General features: G+C 36.6%; 1 protein-coding gene across 4 annotated transcripts in view; it reads left to right on the top strand.

Moving 5' to 3' along the window:
- The window catches only part of CNOT1 (CCR4-NOT transcription complex subunit 1), a 135,957-nt gene that overhangs the window by 29,524 nt on the left and 81,051 nt on the right, over positions 1 to 25,382 (top strand). For all 4 annotated transcript variants that reach the window (XM_058279908.1, XM_058279909.2, XM_058279907.2 and 1 more), the window contains exon 2: positions 2,492 to 2,767. In XM_058279908.1, the coding sequence (XP_058135891.1) occupies positions 2,666 to 2,767 (102 nt within the window). In that variant the 5' untranslated portion in view covers positions 2,492 to 2,665. The remainder of the gene's footprint in view (positions 1 to 2,491; positions 2,768 to 25,382) is intronic.

Below are 25,382 nucleotides of genomic sequence, written 5' to 3' on the forward strand. Positions count from 1 at the left end.
AATTTCTAAAGCAACCAATGCAGTATATAGATAGGGCATTCAGTGACTCCATACTATTTCTCCTATTTCTTCTTGGCTGATATTTTACCAAAATGTCCTCTGATCTAATCATAAACCCTCCTGTGGGGTTTTTTCCCATTCTTTTGTGAACTTTTGTTTATTAAAGTTGGAAAGTAAAAAAAGTATATAATTGTGAAAAAGAAATTTTAAAAATAAAATGTAAGTAAAAGCTTCCCCACCTCATATTCCAGCTTCTACTCACAGGTATCCAATAAGTTCTTGTTTATTCAGCCAAAAAATTCTATCCTTTTTTCTCCTCTTGATGGACATCTTTCCTTCAGTTTTATTCATTGTTTTTATTTATTTTTTTTAAAGATTTATTTATTCCCCCTCCTCATTGTTTGTGCTCGCTGTCTGCTCATCTTCTCTTTAAGAGGCATGGGGAACCGAATCTGCGACCTCCCAAATGGAAGAAAGGCACTCAATTGCTTGAGCCACCTCAGCTCCCTTTATTCATTCTGTTTAAATAACTGCCTTGTTTGGGTATACCATGATTATTAAAATCGTTACTGTTTAGTGTCTTTTTTATGTCACAAACAATATACTTGAGGGAAAATCTTTCTACCAGTTTCCTTTATGTTCTTGAGAAAATTTTATATGGAGGGAAGGATAGACTTTTAAGAGTATTTAAAGTTTTAACAGGTTTTTAAACTCTTGCCAATTTTAGTTTCAGGAAAGGTTCTACCACTTTATATTACTGTTAATCATCTGATAAGTTCCTGTTTGCCCATACCATGCTTATTAAGGGAATAGCTTCAAATTTTTGGGTTTTTGTTATATAGAAAAATTTTGGGTTTTTGTTTATAGAAAGTATGTTATCATAATGTAAAGGAAAACAACTTGCCCTAAAAATCTTAGAGCAGGCAGGAGCCGTTACATCTCATGGCTAGGTAAAAACGAAATTGATCTTTAACTTCTTATGTCATTAGAAGGAGTAAAAATATCTTGGCAAATTCCCAAGCCCCTCCTTACTCTTTTTTTTTTTACTGGGATGTGGAAGAATAGCATAGAACTTTGCTTTGTGTAACAAAATGAAACAACTTACTTTTTCTACATTATTAAACTGTTAAAAGTTTAAATGCCTTTACCCAAGGGCATTTACTTTTCATAAATTTATCATACCTTAAATAGTAATTCAGATTATAAGAAAAAAATTTTTTTCAAGATATATTTTTATTTCTCCTCCCCCCTCATTCTCCCTGTTGTCTGCACTCTTGTTCATTCGCTGTGTATTCTTTTTTGTCTGTTGTATTCTCATTAGGTGGCTTCGGGAACTGATCCTGGGACCTTCTGGAGTGAGAGAGAGGCGATTATTCTCTTGAGCCACCTCATCTCCCCTGTTCTGCTACATCTTATTTTCTCTCTGTGTCTCTTGTTGCATCATCTTGCTGTGCCAGCTCTCCACATTGGCCAGAACTCTTGTGCGGGGCAGCTTTCCTGTGCCAGGTGGCCTTCCCCCACAGGGCGGCTCTCCTGCATGGGGCCACATTCCCGCATGGGCCGGCAGTCCGGGTGGGCCAGCTTGCCCTCACCAGGAGGCCCTGGGCCTCCTGTATGGTAGACGGGAGCCCAGTTGGTTGAGCCACATCTGTTTTCCATAATGAAATTATGGGCAGATTTTAGAACAGGAAGCTGTGGATAAACTCAGCACCTTGTAGTCAAAGTTACTTTAGGAGTTTCAGTAATAGTTGGTGAGTTCTTAAGAAACTCATTAGTATTTCTTAAGAAAAAAACCTTTTTTTTTGTATTTGTCTTTTTTTTAAATGAAGACTAAAGGATAGCTAAAATGGGCTTCTCTTGCTAAATACTCCTAGTGAACAATTTCAATAATGCAGGAAGGAATTTTATTTCTGAAGTTCTTACCTTCCTTTAAATCAGTCACTCAAACTTGAAGCATACATTCTGAGGTACAATTTTAAGACCATTACTCTGATTCTGTAACAGCATATGAGGATTAAAGTTAACAAATGGGTTCTAGTAAATAGGTTGTAGGTATTTTTGAAAAGTGGAACTTTTAAGTTGGATGAGTGTCTCCTAATTTTAATTCTAAGTACTTTGGTGCTAATTCCAAAGAATGCAGTAGAAATTATTGATTCAAAATTGGGAAATGAGAAATCTCAAATTCATAGGTTATAAATAAAACCTGCTTATTTAATTTATTTGTTTACTTATTTTGAGGTTTCAGGGATTGAACCTGGGACCTTGTATATGTGAAGCAGGCGTTCAGCCACTGAGCTACACCTGCTCCCCATTCCTTGTCTAATTTAAACATGGCTTCTTTTGTCAAAGGTGGTGGAGATGTCCTAAGTTTGGTTTTTAGTCTTCAAGTGGCATTTTAGGCCCTAAGGCAGAAAAATGAAAGTTATTTTAAATCTTTTTTTCCCCTACTTCCACAGACTGACTGGAATTCTGGAATTTTTTTCGTAAACAGGTGCCATGTTTCAGAACAGAGTAAGACTCCTGGTAAAGAAGAACTGAAGACATTGTACAGACACCAGATATAGGCTCATTACAGAGAAAGCATTAACCTGCCTCTGAGGTGACTAAAGGGGAATAATGGTGATTTTGCGCCGGGCTCGGCCGCCTGCTTCCGCCCCAACCAGCAATGAATCTTGACTCGCTCTCGCTGGCCTTGTCTCAAATCAGCTACCTGGTGGACAATTTAACCAAGAAAAACTACCGAGCCAGCCAGCAGGAAATACAACATGTAAGTAAACTAGTCATACAAAACAAGTATGGTTGAAGTAATGAGTGCTGTGTTTTTTCAAAACTGGTTATATGGGTATGTTCCATGAAAAGTAACTTTTGCCCTTACTTAAAATGATTTCTCTTCAACTTAATATATAAAAGGCATCTTACCCCATTATTATTTAGTATTTACAGAATATGAAATATTACTCTGAATTATGGTCAAGTTTCAACTTATTTTTATTAAAATTAGGATGTAATTGATAAATCATAAAATTCATTTGTAATTATATAATTCAGTGGCTTTTAGTATATTTATAAATTTATGCAACCATCACCACTATCTAATTCCAGAACATTTTTATCACCCCAAAAAGGAATGGCCATATCCATTAGTAGTCATTCTTTGTGCATCTTTAGCAACCGTAATCTTTTTTTGGTCTCTCTAGCTTGTTGTATTTTGGACATTTCATATAAATGCAATCATAAGTGGCCTTTTGTATCTGGCTTATTTTACTTAGCATACTCATCACAAGGTTCATGCACTTTGGGGTGGTTTCTGCCTTTTGGCTAATATGTAAATAATGCTGGTATGAACACTGGTATGTAAGTATATGTTCAAGTCCCTTCTTTCAGATCTTTTGGGTATATACCCAGAAGGGGGATTGCTGGGTCCTATGTTCTGTGTTTAATTTTTTTTTTTTTTTTTTTTTTACTGTTTTTATTCCCCCCCTCCCCCCACCGTTGTCTGTTCTCTCTGTCCATTCGCTGTGTGTTCTTCTTTGTCTGCTTGCATTCTTGGCAGTACCGGGAATCTGTGTCTTTTTTTGTTGTGTCATCTTGCTGCATCAGCTCTCCATGTGTACGGTGCCACTTCTGGGCAGGCTTTGCTTTTTTTGCACAGGGCAGCTTTCTTGAGGGGTGCACTCTTTGTGCGGGCTCCCCTACGCCGGGGACACCCCTGCGTGACATGGCACTCCTTGCGCGCATCAGCACTGTGTGTGGGCCAGCTCACCACACTGGTCAGGAGGCCCTGGGTTTGAACCCTGGATCTCCTATGTGGTAGGCAGACGCTCTATCAGTTGAGCCACATCTGCTTCCCATGTGATTAACTTTTTAAGCAACTGCCAAACTGCACCATTTTACATTCGCACCAATAACATAAAAGCATTCTAATGTCTTTTCATTCTTTGCCAGTACTTTTCTTTTCCCTCTCTTTTTTTTTAGCGTGGCTGTAGATTTATAGAAAAGTCATGCATAAAATACATAAAATACAGAATTCACATATATCAACCTTTTTTTTTAATAAAACTGATTTTATTTTATTTTTATTTTTTTGGAGGTACCAGGGATTGAATCTGGGAGCTTATACATGGGAAGCAGGTGCTCAAACACTGAGCTACACCTGCTCCACTCTGTGTATTGTTAATACCATGTATTAGTGTGGTATATTTGTTACAATTCATGAAAAAGAATTATTATAATTGTTCTAAATATAGTCCATTGTTTAGAGTAGGGTTCATTGTGTTGTACAGTCCTGTTTTTTTTTTTTAATTTTTAGTAACATTGACCTAAAATTTCCCAGTTTAAGCTCATTCAGATATATAATTCACTCCTATTAATAACATTCACAATGTTGTGCTCCTATCACCACCATCTATTACCAAAGCTTTACAATGAACCCAAATAGAAACTCTGTACAACTCAAGCATTAACTCCCCGTTCCTTACCCCTAGCCCAGTCTCTGGTAACCTATATTCCAGATTCTGACTCTGTAAGTTTGTTTATTATTCTTATTTCTTATCAGTTATATTTGTCCTTTTGTGTCTGGCTTATTTCACTTAACATGTTGTCTTAAAGGTTCATCCATGTTATTGCACTTACAGAACCTCATCCCTTTTTATGGCTGAATAATTTCCCATTGTATGTATACACCACAGTTTGTTGATCCATTCATCAGTTGATGGACACTTGGGTTGCTTCCATCTTTTGGCAATTGTGAATAATGCTGCTAAGAATATCTGTGTATAAATACCTGTTCGAGTCCTTGCTTTCAGCTCCTTTGGGTATATTTTAGAAGTAGGATTTCCAGGTCATATAGTAATTCTGTACTCAGTTTCCTGAGAAACTGTCAAATTGTGTTTCACAGCAGCTGCACCATTTTACATTCTCAAAAGCAATGATAAGTGTTTCTATTTCTCCATATCCTCTCCAACACTTGTAATTTTTTAAAATAGCCATTCTACTGGGTGTGAAATGCTATCTTATTGTTTTTTTTTTTACTATTAAAATTGAAGCTTATTCATACATGAACATCTGTAAACACTAAGTATTGGGAAGTGGACATGGCTTAAGTGATAGAGTGTCTGCCTACCACATAGGAAGTCTAGGGTTTGAACCCAGGGCCTCCTGGCCTGTGTGGTGAGCTGGCCCATATGCAGCACTGCCGTGCACAAGGAGCGCCATGCCACACAGGGGTGTCCCCCGTGTAGGGGAGCCCCACGCGCAAGGAGATCCACCCTGCACGAAAAAAGTGCAGCTAACCAGGAGTGGTGCCACACACATGAAGAGCTGACGCAGCAAGATGGCACAACAAAAAGAGACACAGATTCCCGGTGCCGCCAAGAATGCAAGTGAACACAGAAGAACACAGCGAATGGACAAAGAGAGCAGACCCTGGGGAGGGAGGGGTGGGGAATAAAATCTTAAAAAAAACAACAACCAGTAAGTATATAATATAAGTTGTGAACTTAAAAAGCCAACATGCATACCATCATACAGGGCTCTCCCGTACATTACTTCATCACCAATATTTTGCATTGTTGTGAAACAATTGTTACAAACTATAAAAGAGCATCCTTCAAACATTGCTACTAACTATAGCAAATATCTTGTATTTGGTGTATTTTCCCCCAGCCCACCAGGTTAATGACACCCTGGATTAGTATTATATACTTGTTTTAGTTCATGAGAAAATGTTCTCATATTTGGTCTGTTAACCACAGTCCATCTCCCACCACAGGATTCATTGTGTTATTACAGTCCATTCATAGTACACACTCAGAGCTCTCATGTTGATCACAGAATTGTCTTGTCATCACGTCAATCAATTTTTAGAATGCTTTCATTACTCTAAAAGGAAAAATCCCATAACTTTTTACATCCCTTATTGTTGTCCCTTAGAATCGGTATATCTTCTTTGCCATTGCTGTAAAAATGTTACAGTACTGCTGTGAACTATAATCCATAAGTTATATTAGTTGTAATTTTCACATATATCACCATATATATAACACTTTGTAAAGGAAGAGTTTTTTTTTTAAAGGAGGTACCAGGAATTGAACCCAGGACCTTGTATATGGGAAGCAGGCGCTCAACCATTTGAGCTACATTCACTCCCAGGAAGAATAGTCTTATACTGTTGACACAATCTTCATCTACCACCAAAATTACTATGTTATACAGTCTACATTATTCTCTAGCTTCCTTTCAGTTGAAATGTTACAGTCATAGACTACCCCTTTTCAGCCATAATCACATTTATAAATCAGCAGTGTTAGTTATACTCACTTATATTACTGTCAACTCTATTCATTTTCACACATTTACAAGTTAACCTTATTAAAAATTATGTGTACATTAAGTATCAGCTCCTATTTTCAATGAACATTCAATTTCCTAGTAACCTATTCTGACAGTTTACCTCTGTGAGTTTACCCATTGTTTTATTTCATCTTAGTGAGACCATATAATATTTGTCCTTTTGTGTCTGGCTTATTTCACTCAACGTAATGCCCTCAAGGTTCATCCATGTTGTCGTATGCATCCCGATTTCTTCTTAAATCTGAATAGTTTTCCATTGTATCATTGTGGTTTTGATTTACATTTCACTAATAGCTGCCGATATCGATCATCTTTTCATGTGCATTTTGGCCATTTGTATATCCTCTTTAGAGAAATGTCTATTCAAGTCCTTTGCCCCTTAAAAAAAAAATCAGTTTTATTGATACATATTAATAAATCATACAGTTCATCCAGAGTGTATAGTCAGTAGTATTTGGTATAATCACATAGTTGTACATTTATCACTTCAATCATTATTACAGCATTTTCATTATTTCAGTAATAATAAAAACAAGAAAATTCTTCACTGCTCAATCTCTGTTTCCTCAGCTATTTCTGGCTATTTTTCCACATTTATTAAGCAGTTTTATTGAAATATATTCACATACCATATGATCCATCTAAAGTGTATAACAGTGGATTTTAGTATAATCACAACGTTATGTATTCATAATCGCAGAAATTTTGGAATTATTTCGTTATTCCAAAAAAGAATAATGCAAAAATTAGCATTTTTTGATTTGGGTTGTCTTTTTGTTGTGAGTTGTATTAGTTCTTTATGTATTCTGATTTAAACCCTTATCAGATATATGGTTTCCAAATACTTCTATTCTGTAGTTGTCTTTTCACTTTCTTGGTAAAGCACTTGGCACAGAAGTCTTAAATCTTGACAAAGTCCACTTTATTTTTTATTTGTTGTTCATGCTTTTAATGTACAGTCTTAAGAAAAATTTTGTATATGGTGTGGGAGTAGGGATCCTTCATTCTTTTGCAGATGTCTATCCAGTTTTCCCAGAACATTTGTTAAAGAGACTTCCCCATTGAGTGGACTTGGCACCCTTATCAAAATCAGTTGGCTGTAGACGTACAGACTTACTTTGAAGTCCTTAATTCTCTTTCATTGGTCTGTAACAATGGACATCTTTACTTGTGCCAATACCACACTGTAAAAAGTTACTGTAGATTTGTAATAAATTTTGAAATCTCAGAGTGAATGCTCTGACTTCTCTCTCTCTCATTCAACATGGTTTTGGCTGTTTGGGGCACCTTGCTCTTCCATGTGAATTTGAATATGAGATTCTTTGTTTCTGCCTAAAAAGGCTTTTGAAGTTTTGATTGAGATTGTGTTAAGTCTGTAAATCATTTTGAGTAGTAATTGGCATCTTGATACTGTGTATTTCAGTCCATTGAACATGAAATGTTTCCATTTATTTAGGTCTTTAATTTCATTTAGTGATGATTTGTAGTTTGCTGTGTACAAGTCCTTTATATCTGTGGTTAAATTTATTCCTAGATATTTTTTCTTTAGTTGCTGTTGTAAATGGAAATGTTTTTCTTGATTTTCCTGTATGTGTCTGTTTTTGGTTTATATATTGGTCAAGTTCTCTGTTTCTTTCTTGATCCTATGTTGATATGTTCTTTCCATTTTTGAAAGCGGTATATTGAATTCATACTATTTATGTAGAACCTTTGGTCTCTTCAAATCTGTTTCCTTCTTATATTTTGAAACTTTGTGTGCATGTATGTTTTATAACTATTACATCATCTTTTTGGTGAATTGACCCTTTTATCAATATATGGTATCATTTCTCCCTTTAACCAATTTTTCATTTAAATTCTGTTTGGTCTCATTCAGATAGCCACCTCTGCTTTCTTTTGGTTACTATTCACATGAAATATTTTTTTCCCATTCTTTCATTTTCAACCCACTTGTGTCTTTGAATTAAAGGTGAGTCTGTTGTAAACAGTTTATAGTTGGGTCATGCTTTTCATTTATTCTATTGCCAGTTTGCCTTGTGATGGAGTGATTAATCCATTTACATTTAAATTAACCACTGATGGGGAGTGGATGTAGTTCAAGCATCCTGGGTTTGCTTCTGGTTCCTGCTAGGGACAGGGAAACAAGCAACAAGCAAACAAATGAAGGGGCCAACTCTGTAGAGCAGACAGACGCTTGCTGGTTGGGTGCAGGCTTTCTATATGTGAGGTCTTAGGTTGAATCCCTGCCTTGTTAACCTCAAAAAAAAAAAAAAAAATCTAAAGTAACTACTGATAATGGAGAAGTTCTTTCATTTTGCTCTTTGGGATATCTTATTTTTATCCCTCAATTTTTTCACTTTCGCTTACTTTTGTGTTTAATTGATCTTTTGTGGAATCTCCTCTCATATCTTCTGTGCATATTTTTCAAATTTCTTTCTTTGTGGTTAACCTAGGACTTAAATTGAACATCTAAAATCCAAACTGCTTCGTTTGATTTGATACCAGTTTAAACTTAAGTAGCATACACAAGCTATGTTCCTATAACCCTCCATCCTCCTACTGTTATTCTTGTCCCAAATTTCATCTTTATACCTTGTGACTAAAATCATAGAATTATAGTTTTTTATGTATTTGTATTTTAGATCCTGTGAAAAGTAAAAGTGGAGTTACAAACCACAAATACAACAGTACTGGCATTTATATTTACCCACATCATTACCCTTATTGGAGATCTTTATTTCTTCATGGACTTCTGTTGTCTAGTATCTTCTCCTTTCAATCTGAAGAACTTCCTTCAGCATTCTTCTACCGCAGCTTTTCTTTATCTTGGAATGTCTCAATCTTTCCCTCATTTTTAAAAAACAATTTTGCCAGATAGAGAACTCTTGATTGGCAATTGTTTTCTTTTAGTACTTTAAATATATCATCCTTGTACCTACCTGACTCCATTGTTTCTGATGAGCAATTGACATTTAATCTTACTGAGGCTTTCTTTCTTATACCTGACATGTTGCTGCTGTCTTGTGATTTAGGATTATTTTTTTGTCTTTGGCTTTTGACTGTTTTATTATAACATGTCTTGGTGTTTCTGTATTTGGGTTTATCCTATTTTGAGTTTATATCCATATCTTTTAAGTTGGGTGAGTTTTTAGTCATTTTTTCTTAGAATATGTTTTGCCCCTTTCTCAATTTCTTCTCTTTCTGGGACTCCCATAAAGTGAAAATTAGTATACTTGATAGTGTAGCACAGATCACTTAGATTGTTCTTCTTTGTTTTTTCATTCTTTTTTTCTTTCGTCTCATATGGAATACTTTCAGTTGTCTTACCATCAAATGATTCATTCTTCTGGCAGCACCAATCTACTTTTGATCCCCTGTAATGAATTTCTTACTTCGGTTACTGTGGTCTTTATCTCCAGTATTTTGTTTTGTTCCTTTTCATTACTTTTTTTTTTTTTTTAAACAATTTATTGAAGTATTGCATTCATACTTGACCATGTATAAACAGTAAAGGTATAGTAAAAGTTGTGAAAGAAACATGCATAAAAGAAACATGCATAATGCCATACAGCGCTCCCATGCATAACCCCACCACAAATACTTTGCAGTTGTGAAACATTTGTAACAAATTATGAACACCATATTTCTTAACTGTTTATCGAAATTTTTTTTGTTCATCTGTTGTTTTCCTGATTTCCTTTAGTTACTGTGTTATTTTCCTTCAGCTCTTTGAGCATATTTAGGATTATTTTTTAAATAAAATTTTATTTAAGTACATCAGTCTTGCATGACTCTACATAAACAATACGTATATAGTAAAATTTGTGACCTTAAAAAACAAACATACATATCTTCATACAGGGCTTCTATGCATCAACCCACCACCAAACACCTTTCGTTGTTGTGAAGTATTTGTTACAAATTATGAAAGAGCATACTCAAAATATTACTACTAACTATGGCCCATAGCTTATATTTGATGTATTTTTGCCCCAAACCACTTGTTTTTTTAACACCCTGTATTAGTATAATCTATTCAGTGTGTATTCTTCGTGGCTCTCATTTTTATCACAGAGTTGTGCTGTCATCTCCTCAGTAAATTTTAGAACATTTTCATTATCCAAAAGGAAAAATCCCATACTCTCTTATCCTCTACCCCTATTTTTTAACTTAGAATTGATAAATCTTCTTTGCCATTGCTGCAAAAATATTATGTTACTGTTAACTGTGGTCTGTTAGTTACATTAGTTGTAACTTTCCTGTGTGTCACCATATTCTTAACACTTTGTAAAAGAACATTCTTTTACTACTAACTACAATCTTCAGCCATCACCAAAATCAGTTATACATTCCATAGGTTATTCTCTAGCTTCCTTTCAATTGACATTTACATCCACAGACTACCCCTTTCAGCCACAATCACATTTATAAATCAGCGCTGTTAGTTATACTCTAATGTGTTACCTTCAACTGTATTCATTTCCACACTTTTACAATAAACCTTTGTAGCAGTTTGAATTCCAAAAAGAAGTAACTGGATTATGCTTGTAATCTGATCTGTCCCGGGCATGATTGAGTTATGATTAGGGTGTTGAGTCTCCACCCCTTGGTGGGTGGGGCTCACAGATAAAAGGCATGGTCAAAAACAGAGTTGAGAGTTGAGGATTTTTCTTTTTTTATTTAAAGGTAGTTGAGACATTTTATATAAACTGTATGTTTGACAGAATTTTTATTTACTATTTTCATTCTTTCTCTTCAAAATGGAAAATTTCTCCTAGATTTAAAAAGTATTAATCAATAGTAAAAAGAAACAGAAAATTCTGAAGTTTACAGAAAATGAAAAAATACCCATAATCCCCATTATACAGAGGTAACCAGTATGTACCTTTGATATATCTTTCTAGCCATATATAGATATAATATGTTTAATATATGATTCTTTTAGGAAAATAGCATATTATACATACCCTATAGTATATCAATTTAGTTTCTAGTTAATGTTTTAAAAATGGCTCGTAGTTTAGGGCTATTTAAAAGATTTATCGTATTATAAAAACGAAGTCAAGAAAAGTCTACATATACACACATTCTTTGAATTTTTACTTTAGATAGTATCAGAATAGTGGCTGAAAAACTGTTACAGTTCAAGATTTCAAAAATTTAAAATACACAAAGCTGATAAACAGAATTTAGACAAAACTGCAACTTGACATTGATGAAACAAAAAATATTCTATACAATATTTAAATGAAAAAAAGCTTACCGTAGCCAAGTAAAAATTTTTAAACATTCATTGCTATCATATATGCATATTAAGAAATATCTTATAAGTTCCTGTAGAAACTTAAATACATAATTAATATTTACTATGATTTGGCCCCAAAGCAAAAACATCTTTCAAACCATAGGTAATATTTTCATTAAATGTGAATCTAGCGAAGCGGACTTGTCCCAGTGGTTAGGGCTTCCGTCTATCACCATGCGAGGGTCACGGTTCAAACCCCAGGCCTCCTGGACCTGTGTGGAGCTGGCCCATGTGCAGTGCTGATGCGCGCAAGGAGTGCCTTGTCACACAGGGGTGTCCCCTGCGTAGGGAAACCCCACGTGCAAGGAGTGTGCCCCATAAGGAGAGCCATCTAGCGCGGAAGCAAGTGCAGGCTGCCTAAGAATGGTGCCGCCCACATGGAGAGCTGACACAACAAGATGACGCAATAAAAAGAAACACAGATTCCCATGCCACTGACAATAATGAAGGGGACAAAGAAGAGATGCAGCAAATAGACACAGAGAACAGACAACCCGGGGTGGGGGTGGGGGGGAGATAAATAAATAAATAAAATAAATCTTTAAAAAAACGTGAACCTAAATTTTGGATATAGAACTAGCAGAGAATCATGTAATCTGACACTCAAGGAAACCAAGTATTATTTTTTAGAGGATCTAAGTATTTTTGGAAATCAGACAAATATTTCTTTTAAAAAGTTAAAAATTTAACAGGAACTAAATCTGTCATTATTTTTGATACAATTGTGTATACTCTTCAGTTTAAACAAGCTGGAACTATCGTTTTGGAATTTCACTGCTTGAAACATGGCCTATAATACATATCAGACAATTATTTGCAGAATGAATAATATTTGGGAATTTATTCATTTAGGGATTCAGAATTACAAAACTTCCTGTAAATTATGTCATTAAAAAATGAACATATAGCATTAAAAATGAAAGTGAAAAATTGTTTAATCATTTTAGAGGAGTCTAAATACAATATATGAATTGGTGTCCTTGTGTCTGAAAGCAATCATTTATGCTTGTAATTATACTTGTAATCTGTTTACAATTATGCTCGTAGTCTGATCTGTCCCTGGGCATGATTGAGTTATGATTAGGGTGGTGGGCGGGGCTCAGATAAAAGGCATGGCCAAGAACAGAGTTGAGGATTTCTGATGTTGGAGTTTGATGCTGAAGCTGGAGCCCCAGGGAAAGAGACAGCCATTTGCCTGATAGTCTACAGCTTGTGGAGAGAGACAGAGCCTAGAGAGCCTCATAGTCTACAGCTGACCTTGTGGAGAAAACAGAGGTGCTGAGCCCAGAGGAACCCAGGAAGCCTGAACCCTTACAGACGTCAGCAGTCATCTTGCTCCAACACATGGAAATAGACTTTGGTGAGGGAAGTAAGTTATGCTTTATGGCCTGGTAACTGTAAGCTCCTACTCCAAATAAATACCCTTTATAAAAACCAACCAATTTCTGGTATTTTGCATCAGCACCCCTTTGGCTGACTAATACAGCCTTATTAAAAATTCTATATACATTAAGCATCAGCTCCAATTCTCAACCCACATTTTCTCTTCTAACCTATACTCTAAAGTTTACCTCTGTAAGTTTACTCATTGTATTTAGTCTATATTAGTGAGACTAGTTTTTGATATATCAAACTTTCTGTTATGTCGAAAATCTCATCTTCCTCATTAGTGGTTTGTAATGCTTTTCTCTTGCTGCTTTGCATGGGCCATAGTTTCCTATTTCTTTACATGCAGGTAATCTTTTCTTGCCCAGTGGACATTTTAATTTGTTAACTTTGGAATTTAGTTACTGAAGTGTCTGTTCCTTAAGCTTGTAATCCAACTGTTGTTTTGACCAATATTTCCTTGAATGCCAGGCGATAACAAAACACGTGTCCCAAAGCAGAGCTCCTTTGATCTACACAGCTGTGACTTGATCGCTGACTTGCCATGTTCCTCCTGTCCTACAATCCACCCCTATATGCAGGATGTTTTCAGGGATGATGTTTACAAAGAATGTCTTCAGTCGTTCCTTCATATTGTCAGCAGAAACAAATTGACACACACATGCACCCCAGTATATGCACAAAGGTTAGTTATTCTGTCCTTTCCAGATCCTGGACTCAGGACCTGCACTGGGAGTGTCTGCTGGCTCTGCAGTGAGCTGGGAAGTACAGGGAAAGGACCCACAAGGGTGCCATAAGGTTTTTCTGCTGTTTTTAAGTTGCTTTTTTCTTGATTCAGTGGTCTCCCAGTTAATGCAACCCTTTTAACTGTTTTCTGGAACTCTGAGAAAGATGTTTCTGCTAGTTTTTGCTCTTTTTCAAAGCTGTGGGAGATAGGACCCTGGCACATCGCACTGAGCCATCTTCCTAATAACTAATGAAATTGAGCATCTTTTCTTGAGCTTATTGGCCTTTTGTGTGTATTTGGAGAAATGTTGATTCAAGTCTTTTGTGCCCACCCCCCAATCTTTTAAAATTATTCTGAGTCATAGGTTTGGCTTCTGGAGCATTTTTCACAGTCTTTATGCAGCTTAAACGGTATACCTTAGTTTTAATAGTCTTAACTCTCTACCTGGTTTTGTTTTGTTTTGTTTTTTTAATTAAAAATTTTTAAGATGCTTTATTTTATTTTTAAATATTTATTTTATTTATTTTTCTCCCCTTCCCCCCCATCCACCCCATTGTCTCCTCTCTGTGTTCATTCACTGTGTGTTCTTCTGTGACCACTTGCATTCTTGTCAGCGGCACCTGGAATCTGTGTCTCATTTTGTTGTGTCATCTTGCTGGATCAGCTCTCTGTGTGTGCAGCACAACTCCTGGGCGGGCTGTGCTTTTTTCATGCAGGCCAGCTCTCCTTACGGGGTGCACTCCTTGCACGTGGGGCTCCCCTACGTGGGGGGACACGCCTGCATGGCATGGCACTCCTTGCACGCATCAGCACTGCATGTGGGCCAGCTCACCACATGGGTCAGGAGGCCTGGGTTTGAACCCTGGGCATCCTATGTGGTAGGTGGATGCCCTTATCGGTTGAGCCAAATCTGCTTCCCTGAAGACCCTTTAGATTACATAAGTGTTACATAAAAAAATAAAAGGGATTCCATATGCCCTCACCTTCCCCCTCCCACACTTTCCCACATCAGCAACATCCCTCATTAGTATGGTACATTTGTTAAAATTGATGAACACATGTTGAAGTATTGCTAGTAACTATGGATTATAGTTTACACTCTGTCCTGCACAATTTTGTAGTTTATGACAAAATATACAGTGACCTGAATCCATCACTGCCATGTCATGCAGGACAACTCCATTGTCCCGAAAATGCCCCATATTATACCTATTCTTTCCTTTCCCATCCCTCAGAACCTCTGGTGGCCACTGCCTTTTTATCAGTGATAAGAGTTCTTCCATTGCTAGAATAATAAGTCTACTTTAGTCTATTGTTCATTCCCCAATCTTGAGGATTTGGGGATGGTTATACCCACTCTGCTTCTAATTGAGATGGAGCTTAGATCCCATGGCCTCTCCCCGGTTTTGTTGTTGTTTTTTAAGATACATTGTATTTATTTATCCCTCCACCTCGTCGTTTGAGCTTGCTGTCTGCTGTCTGTGTCCATTTGTTGGGTGCTCTTTGTGTTTGCTCATCTTCTCTTCAGGAGTCTTTGGGAACCAAACCTGGAACCTCCCATGTGGGAGAGTTGCTCCATCCCTGGAGCCACCTCAGCTCCCTTGTTTGTTGTATCTCTCATTGTCTTTCCTCTTTGTGTCTTTTGTTGCGTCAGCTCATCACACCAGCTCGCTGTCTTGCTTATCTTCTCCAGGAGGCACCAGGAACCAAACCTGGGATCTCCCATGTGGTAGGCAGGAGCTCATTCACTTGAGCCACATACTCTTCCCTTTCCCCAGTTTTAAATCAAATGGAGTAATTGTATGTACTATGAAATAATAACTTAGTAGATATGTGCCCCTTTGTAACTTCTTTGAACTTCTTTTTTCTCATCTGCAAAATGATGATAAAACAATAAAATTTGCCCCATAGCCTTTTTAGGATTAATGGAAATTATGTAAAGTACCTGGTACAATTCCTGTCTCATATTTTAAAAGTGCTAATCTCTTCCCTTTGTAGTGTACATTATAGTACATAGGGTCACTAACTTATAACTGAAATCAGAGCTTAATTATTTAAGCTAAATCTGAGAGTTGAGAGGGTTAGTATGGAGGTTTTTATTTTTCCTTTTTCTTTTCTGGGGGTGGGTGTGTTGGGTTATGTAGGAGTTGTGGTGGTGCTTACGTTTATTTTTATTTTTAAAATATTATAGTTAACTGATTACTCCAGATACCCATTTCCCCTGCACACAGACAACCGATGTTAGCTGTTTAGCTGTCCTTTAAAATATATTCTTTTGAAATAGAAATTAGGGAGGTATTTCCTGACCCCTTTTTTTGTGAATGACAACATATGGTATATACTATTTTATATCTCAATTTATTTTTGTAACTGTAACTATATATCTTGAAAATATCCCTTCACATATGAAGAATTTCTAGTTGTCCTCTTTTTTTCTTTTTAATGTTTATTTATGGTAATTTACATACAGCATAACATTTCCTGTTTAAATTCTGTATAGTAAACCTTTGCTTGGATGAGCCATAATTTATTTTACTAATCCCCTACTGGTGGACGTTTAGGTTATTTCTAATTTCTGATTTCTCTTTGGCTTTTAACAGTACTGTTATAAGATCATTTTTTTATATTTATGTGCTATTACATTTGTAGACTAGATTCCTACATGATTTGCTTACTTTAAAGATTTACATTTGAAATTTGAAATTATCTGATAGGTTGGAAGGAGCACCTTAGTATATTTTTAAGTTAAATATTTTATTAAAAGAAATAATTTTTCTGAGGTGCTGGGGGTTAAACCTGGGACCTCATGTGTGGGAAGCCAAGCTCAACCACTGAGCCACATCAGCTCCCCTGAGTTGTATATTCGTTTGTTTTTGTTGTTTAGGAGGCACCGGGAACAGAAACTGGGACCTCCCATATGGGAAGCAGGAGTCCAATTACTTGATCCACATCTGCTCCCCACTTAAAGTATATTTTTTTAATGCCAGTATCATTTTCTCTGGTTAGTCAAAGAGAAGAAGTTCTCTTGTTATAGAATCTGTAGTTTTTTTTTTTTTTAGCACCTATCTAATTTGTATTACAGTTAATTTGGAAATGGCTGTTTTCTACATCATTTTATTACCTTTGAATAAGAAGGATTGGATTTGAATTAGCCATCTGTTTCCACTATTACTTAGATCCTTATTCTAAAAACAAGTTATATGTAAATATTGAGGTTGTTTATGAAGTACACATTTCCTTAGAAATTTGGGGGCAGTGAGAGAGAATTATTGACACTTCAAGTGCTGACTTTTATTTTCAATGAAAGTTGTTAAAATGATTACTTGACTTTTGGCTATGTTTTAAAACAGCATTTTACTGAATAGGTTATCTGAAAGTTGTAGTATGTCCCAAAATAGTACCCTTGGCCTTGTAATGACTAGGGGCTGGTTATCTTAAAATACTAGACTATGGTATTAGGCGTGTTTATATTTTTAGATGTGGGTCTATATTTACTACTTCCTTCCCTCTCTGGCTTTTCTGATTCTTCCTTTCAACCCCACTTGTTTCTTCTAATATACTTTCAGCTAGAAGTTATTCAGATTTGAGGTTCTAATAAACTCTGAATTTACTATAATTCAGAGATGTGTTAAACAAGGATCTTACTTTTCTGGGTTATTTTAGTTGTTTAGATGCCTTTTCTAAAACTTCCTCTTCGGTTCACAGCTGTTCTGGAGGCTTGCTTACTGGAAATAAGACCTGGATAAGTGTGTATTTTATCTCTTAACCCACCATTCAGGTTTTTGCATAAATCTACCTAAGCCAGTAACAGCTCCTCAAGAACTCTAGTGGATAAGAAGCAAATATGTTTTAGCATTTTCATGTGTATGTGTGTGTAAAATGACTGATACATAAAAGCAATCAGGAAATAAGTGTTCTCCACTTTCTTGCTTTCCTTTTTCTGTTTGGCTCCCTGGAGGTTCTTCTCTTGTTCTCTATATTGTAGATTTCCATTGTAGAATTGTTCTTATCTGTTTTCCAAGAATATGATGGCCAGATTTTATTGGCAAATGGTTAGTTTTTCACTGAGTATTTCTAGTCCTGAACAGGTTTTGTTTTTTTTTTTAATTTTTTTAACAAGATATTTTTGATACATATTAATAAAGTGTACAGTCAGTGGTATTTGGTATAATCACATAGTTGTACATTCATCACTTCAATCAGTATTAGAGCATGTTCATTATTTCAGTAATAATAATATACAAAAAAACAGACAAATAGGAAAATTCTTCTTCTCAATCTCTGTTTCCCCTGCTGTATATAGTTGATAATTCTGGCTATTTTTGCACATTATTTATTAAGCAGTTTTATTGAGATATATTCACATACCATATGATCTATCTAAAGAGTATAATCAGTGACTTTTAGTATAAACACAATGCTGAACGGGTTTTTGAATTTTGATCCTTAGAGACTTTTGGATTGCATCAGTATCAGCTCTTCACTAGTAAATCTGAAAACACCTATCTAAAATGCTAAAATGCACCTTGCCACAGTTATGTTGTTGCATTAAAATTAAATCAGGGGCAGTATCATATTGCTTGCTTCCTGTAGCCCTTAACCCCAGGTAAAGAAAACAAATGTCATTTTCCTGTCTATTTTAATTCTTTCTGCTCGAGAGAACTACTGCTTAGTTTTGATGTGTAGCTCTTGATATTTTTGGTTCATAATGTATATTTTAAAGACCCATGGGATCTAACTAAAAACATAATTAGTCTATTACTTATTGAATTTAATGCATGGAAAGCATCTTAGTATTTTAATTTGAATGGGTTTGTCATTTTGTTGACAGCGTAGTATGATTTAATTAGTCACCTTTTGATGGACATTTAGGTTATTTCTTTTTGCTGTTAGAACAATGCTTAATTTACCTATACATTTGCATGCATGTCTGTGTCTCTGTTTGTAGCACAAATTCTTAGATGTAGAACTTCTGTGTCAAAGGGTTGTATTTGTATTTTGGTAGATATTTTCAGATTGCTCTGGAGAAGCTCTAAACTCCCAACAGTGAACAAGGGCACCCAATTAATACCCCGAGTCCTCAAACTCTAGGAATTATTAAACTCTGTAATCCTTTGCTGTAGTTTTTTTTCCCTTCCTTTTTCCCCTCTCCCTTCCCCACCCTGCTGTTTTTGCAGTGTCTGTTTATGTGTGATCTTCTGTATCTATTTTTCTTTTTTGTCTTCTTCTCGTCTGTCTCCTCTAGGATTCTCTGATATTCAATCCTGGGGACCTCTGATGTGGAGAGAGGTTTCCTGTCAATTGTGCCACCTCAGTTCCTGGTCTCTGCTGCACTTCACCTTGACCCTGCCCTTTGTCTTTCTTTTGTTGGTTCATCATCTTGCTGGTTACTTATTTGCATAGGCACTGGTTCACTGTGCGGACACTCAGCTTGCTGTGCAGGCACTGGCTCACCATGTGGGCACTTGGCTTGCTACACGGGCACTCGGCTCACTGCATGGACACCCACGCAGGCTCCTGGCTGACCACACCAGCATGCTTTCTCTTCTTTTTCTCCAGGAGGCCCCAGGGATCGAACCTGGGTCCTCCAATATGGTAGATGGAGGCTCTATTATCTGAGCCACATCTGCTTCACTGCTTGTAGCTTTCTGAAATTATTTGTAACTAATGCAAACTAAATGAATGGAATTGTGAAAGTTTCTTCTCTATACTTTGCATTTTAGATAAGTAATGTGTTTGAACTATAATCATACTGTTTCATAAGTATATACATCTTCAAACTTGGGTACCTCTTCTGTTTTGCTTTACTTTCTAATGGAAAGCTTAATTCTTGGAATCATCTAGCTCCTATGCTCTCTTTTTCTGCAGTACCATTTCTTTAGGAGATTGCAGTATCAACAGGGGTACGTGCTTATGTAGTTTATTGCATTTAGTTCTGCTTTGTTTATTAAACCTTAGGCAAAGAGGAATTGTATGTTCTTGTTAATATGCAATCAGGGATATCTCTGGTCAGAGGTGTAGAAGTAACATCAGTTATGCTTGATTTCATTGTTTGTACTAATTCCTTCACTGGTCCTCTTACTACATAACAAAATTTAAGTTCCTCATTTATGTTTCAGAGCCTTTTTAGCTCCAGTCCTAAATGTTCTTCCTGGGATTTTCATCTTTCAAGAACAATATCCAGTGTCTCATTTCCATTGAAAACATACCAAGTTTCCCTTCATTTTTAGAATAAATCCCAAAAACTGAGTTGGTTAGAATTTTACCTAATAGCAGCTGCAATGTGCTGCCACACATTTTTTTAAGTCAACTTTTTATTGAAGTCTAATGCACAAAACAGAATATTATATATTCATACAGTTCACAAACCATAAACCTGCAGATTGATGTTATCACCATCTCAGAAGTGTCCCTTCCAGTTATTGAACATACCACCTCTGACTCAGCAGTTCCATTTCTAGCTATATACACCAGGACTGGTGTTCTGGGGCTGGATGTCCACAGAAATGCCTATACATATTCACCCAGAAGCATGTGTGTGTTGGAATAGCCCTAAACTGAAAAGAACCTAAGTGTCCATCAATAACAGATACTATAAAGCAGTGAAACTTACATGGCACATTGTGGGTGCATCTACCAATGAAGAGCAAATGTTCTATCATTCAGTCAAATTAAGCCTTTGTAATTTTTCATTCTTTTAAAAATTTTAGGGTAGTGGGTGTAGCTTATTGGTTGAGTGCCAGCTTCCCATGTATGAGGTCTTGGGTTCAATCTCCGGTAACAACCTAAAAATAAAAATAAAAATTTTGGCTTACATTATGAAAGAAATTGAGTAAAATACAGAAGTTAAAATCATCTGTAGTTTGTCTACTCAGACAACCTTTTAATGTATTTGAGTGTTCTCCCCGCCCCCCCCCACTCCTTTTTTAAAAGGAGGTCCTGGGAATTGAGCCCGAGACCTCATACAGGGGAAGCAAAGCGCTCAACCACTTGAGCTACACCTGCTCCCCATGAGTATTTTTCTTTTAATAGTATCTAAACAAAATGTTTGTTGCCTTTGTCCTTATTATGTCTCTCTTAAAATTTTAGAAGTTTTGGATTGTTTGTCCATGGTTACCCACAGTAATGAATTTTGTTGGTTACTTACAACCCTATGATGTTCTTTCAACGTCTTCCAATAATATGTCATATTGCTTCTCATTATTCTTCAGAAACACTGAGTGCCTAAAGCTGCCTCTCTCTCCTTGTCATCCTCCCCTACCACCTAATCCATTGTTGGTGATAGACTTTTCCTGCCTGTAACTACTCTTAGACCCAATATTCCTATGAATTATCTGTTTCTTATTAGAGAAGTAGTAGGTTTACAGAAAAATCTTGCATAAAATACAGAGATCCCATATACCACAATGTTATTAGCATGTTCCATCAGTTTGGTGCATTTGTTACAATTGATGAAGGAATATTATTATAATTGTATTGTTAACTGTAGTCCGTGGTTTACCTTAGGGTTCCCTGTTTGTGGTGTTCAGTCCTATGGTGGTTTTTTTGTTGTTGTTTTGTTTTTAATTTTCATTCCAGTAACATGTACAACTTAAAATTTCTTTCTTTAACCACGAGGAAATATGTAATTCAGTTTTATTAATTATGGTCACAGTGTGCTCCTATCACTATTATCCATTATCAATATAGGAATTTTCTTTTACTTGAAATCCATTAACTTTACCTATATGCTGACTCATTGGTTACTCTACATCAGCTTTTCTTGTGATATGATGATATACCTTTCAACCATCCAATTAAAATCTTTATTTCAGAAATTAAAACTTTTTTTTCTTTGAATATTTTTCTTTTTCATCTATTTTCTTATGGTATTTAAGGCACATTATTACTTATGTATTGGTAGACTTTTTTCCCTTTATCATATCATCATCTCTTCTCATAAGCGTTCTCAAGATTTGTGATTTCCTTAAGCCTTATTTTATTTTATTTTATTTTATTATTTTATTTTATTTTATTTTATTTATTTTATGATTTATTTATTTATTTAATTTCCCCCCCTCCCCTGGTTGTCTGTTCTTGATGTCTGTTTGCTGCGTCTTGTTTCTTTGTCCGCTTCTGTTGTCGTCAGCGGCGACGGAAGTGTGGGCGGCGCCATTCCTGGGCAGGCTGCACTTCTTTTCACGCTGGGCAGCTTTCCTCATGGGCGCACTCCTTGCGAGTGGGGCTCCCCTACGCGGGGGACACCCTTGCGTGGCACGGCACTCCTTGCGCGCATCAGCATTGCGCATGGCCAGCTCCACACGGGTCAAGGAGGCCCGGGGTTTGAACCGCGGACCTCCCATATGGTAGACGGACGCCCTAACCACTGGGCCAAAGTCCGTTTCCCCCTCTTTTATTTTAAATGTCTTTTTCCCCTATTTTTGTTATTGCTGCTGTTATATGGCTATACTCTCCTTCTTTTTCTTTCCCAAGCCTTATCTTCATTTCTTTCTGTTATCTTACCTTTGAACCAATGTTTTGCATTTTCAGAGAACTTTTTACCCTTAAAAAACAAAAACAATTCCTGTAATTTGTTTGAGACGAATGAGTACTATTTATCTGAACTCTTTCTCTGTTTGAGTAAGGCCATTTGAAGCTTGTTTCTCGCCTATGGTGTTTGTTTCTTCCCTCTGTTTACTTTCTTTCCCCCAAATAGGTCCTTGGCTGCTCAAGTAAATACCTTGCAGTGGGCTAGCATAAACAATGGGAATTTATTAGCTCACAATTTTTTGTTGTTTTTTTAATTTTATTTGTAATTTTTATTTACCTCCATATGGCTGCCTTTTCTGTTTACTCATTGTTGGTGCATTGTTTTCGCTCCTTGTCTGCTCATATGTTTTTTTTTAGGAGGTACTGGGAACCGAACCTGAGACCTCCCCCATGTGGGAGGTAAGTGCTCAACTGCTTGAGCTACATCTTTTCTCTACTCATTTTGTTTTTTTTCCTTGTTTTCTTTGCTCTACTGTGTGAGCCACAGCTGCTCCCCTAGCTCACAGTTTGAGGCTAACAGAAAGTCCAAAGCAAGGTGTCATCAAGGTGATGCTTACTTTTCCAGGACTGGTGTTCTGGGGCTGGATGTCCATAGTCCTTTGTCCTTGGCTCCTCTGTCACATGGCAGTGTACATGGTGGCCTCTTGGCTTTTCCCTTCTCTTCCTGCTTCCTTGAATTTCATCTTCTGCCTATTCCCTGTAGCCTTCTCTGTCTGAATTTCATTCCACTTATAAAGGATTTCAGTGATAGGATTAAGACTCATCCCAAGCCACACCTTATCTGAAGTAACTCATCAAAAAGTGTACTTATGATGGGTTCACACTTACAGGAATGGATTAAGTTTAAGAACATGTTTTTCTGGGGGTGTATATAGCTCCAAACCATCACAAGCCCCATGTTGATTCCATGACTTTTTACTGATCTTTGAATGGGCTAGTTATATACTGACACATAAACAGTGTTCAGTGTACATCAGTGTAGGGAGTTATCTCCAGGTAGTATGACATTTCTCACTCAATTTTTAGATTTGATAATGGTTGTCTTCTCTACTTATTCTGCTTCTCTGCCAGCATTTGCACTCTCCTTGGCTAGATGGTTAGCTTTACAGACATTAAAAATGGCATCTTGAGCTTGATTATAGAATTCTTCTCTATTCTTTGCCTCTAAATGGACAGCCTCTTTTCTTTCATGGTTCATCCATGTACCCAGACCTCATCCCTTGATAATTATATGTTTAGGGATGTTTTTTAATCCTAAACATTTTTATTAATTTATAACTGAAATAGAAATTTGTATTTATCCTGTTATCTGAGGTGGTAGGAATGAGCTCTGCTATATCTCTTGACCACTCTTCTAGAGAGAATGTTTCATTGTAGATGGAATTTTAAAAATTTTATTTGGGAGATTAGAATAGAAAAAATGTTTATATCCTCCTGTTTAAAAGGTGTAGAATATGTTTAGCTCCTTATTAGAAATTTGGAGACGCTTCCTTGTTTGTATGGAGCATATGAATTTTTAGATACACAGAATGTATCTTGGACGTTTTCAAGACCTTTGAGATAATCTGTTAGGCTAAATTTTCTATTTCTTCTTTCTACAAATTTTCTTGAACTTAAGTGAAAATCCCCATATGGATTTTTTTTTTAAAGATGTTTTTAGGAGCTGGGGATAGAGGCACAAATCCTCAGATAATTGCTGCTTTGTCACTATTCCATCCAAAGAAGGATTTAAAAAGGTATTGAATGAGATTTCTGTTCATGATTATGGTAGTTCGACTGTCTTATAAACTTAATCATTACCATTTATGGGCAACCATAATGGGAACTTCTTTATAATGAGCTTAAAATCTCAAACCTTTTTGTTCTCTTTCTGAATGTTTTCACTATGTATCTTTTCACTGAGTCTTTAATCATCCTCCTTTATATATCTTCTCTAGGTCAAATAATGACCCATTTTTCCTGTCATTCATGATTTTTCAGAATCTCTACCATCATAGATAAATTATTTGTTAATGTCCTTTTTTCCTCCCCCTTCCCACTGTCCTGCTGTTTTTGCTGTCTGTGTCCATTTGCTGTGTGATCTTCTTCTGTGTCTGTTTCTCTTTTTGCCTTCTCTTCTTATTTCCTCCTCTAGGATTCACTGGGATTTGATCCTGGGGGTCTCCATGTGAAGAGAGGTTCCTTGTCACTTTATTGCCACCTCACTTTCTGGTTTCTGTTGCGTCTCGCCTTGACTCTCTCCTTCATCTCTCTTTATGTTGTGTCATCATCTTGCTGTGTGGCTCACCATGCAGGCATGCCTTTACCAGGAGGTCCCAGGCATCGAACCTGGATCCTCCCATGTGGTAGATGGAAATCCAATCACTTGAGTCACATCTGCTTCCTTTAATGTCCTTATTAATATGTAGTTCTTAGATCAGAATTCATTCCTCCAGCCGTAAATGAGACCATTACAAAAATATTACAGTATGCCTTTGATATAATTACTTTATAGCCAAAAGATTTTGCTGTTCAGGTTCTAAGATAGTTACTTACCTAAAATATTGCATTATTTTACCAGTCTTCCCTCCCCAGCTGGTGCATTGTGTGTTGGTTGTTTGTTTATTTATTTATCTCCCCTCCCCCATTGTTTTACACTCTGTCTGCTCTCTCTTTCCATTCGCTGTGTGCTCTGTCTGTCTGCTTGTCTTCTCTCTAGGAGGCAACGCAAACCGAACCTGGGACTTCCCATGTGGGAAAGGCACCCATTTGCCTGAGCCACCTCAGCTCCCTGATTTGTTGTATGTCTCATTGTCTTTCCCCTTTGTGTGTCCTTGTTGTGTTGTCTTGTTGCATCAGCTTGCTGCTCCGGCCCATCATGGCTGCTTGCTGTCTTGCTCATCTTTTCCAGAGGCACCGGGAACCGAACCCAGGACCTCCCATGTGGTGGGCAAGAGCTCAGTGGCTTGAACCACATCTACTTCCCTTTTTTTTTTTTTTTCCTAAGTGGAAATATGCAGGGCTTAATTTTAAAAGGATAAATATTATTTAGTCTTTAGGTACCACTCCCCCTTCAATATCATAAACACTCTTGTTTTATTTTCC

The sequence above is a fragment of the Dasypus novemcinctus genome, chromosome 18 (genome assembly GCF_030445035.2).
Source record: "Dasypus novemcinctus isolate mDasNov1 chromosome 18, mDasNov1.1.hap2, whole genome shotgun sequence".
In the NCBI taxonomy this organism is placed as follows: Eukaryota; Metazoa; Chordata; class Mammalia; order Cingulata; family Dasypodidae; genus Dasypus; species Dasypus novemcinctus.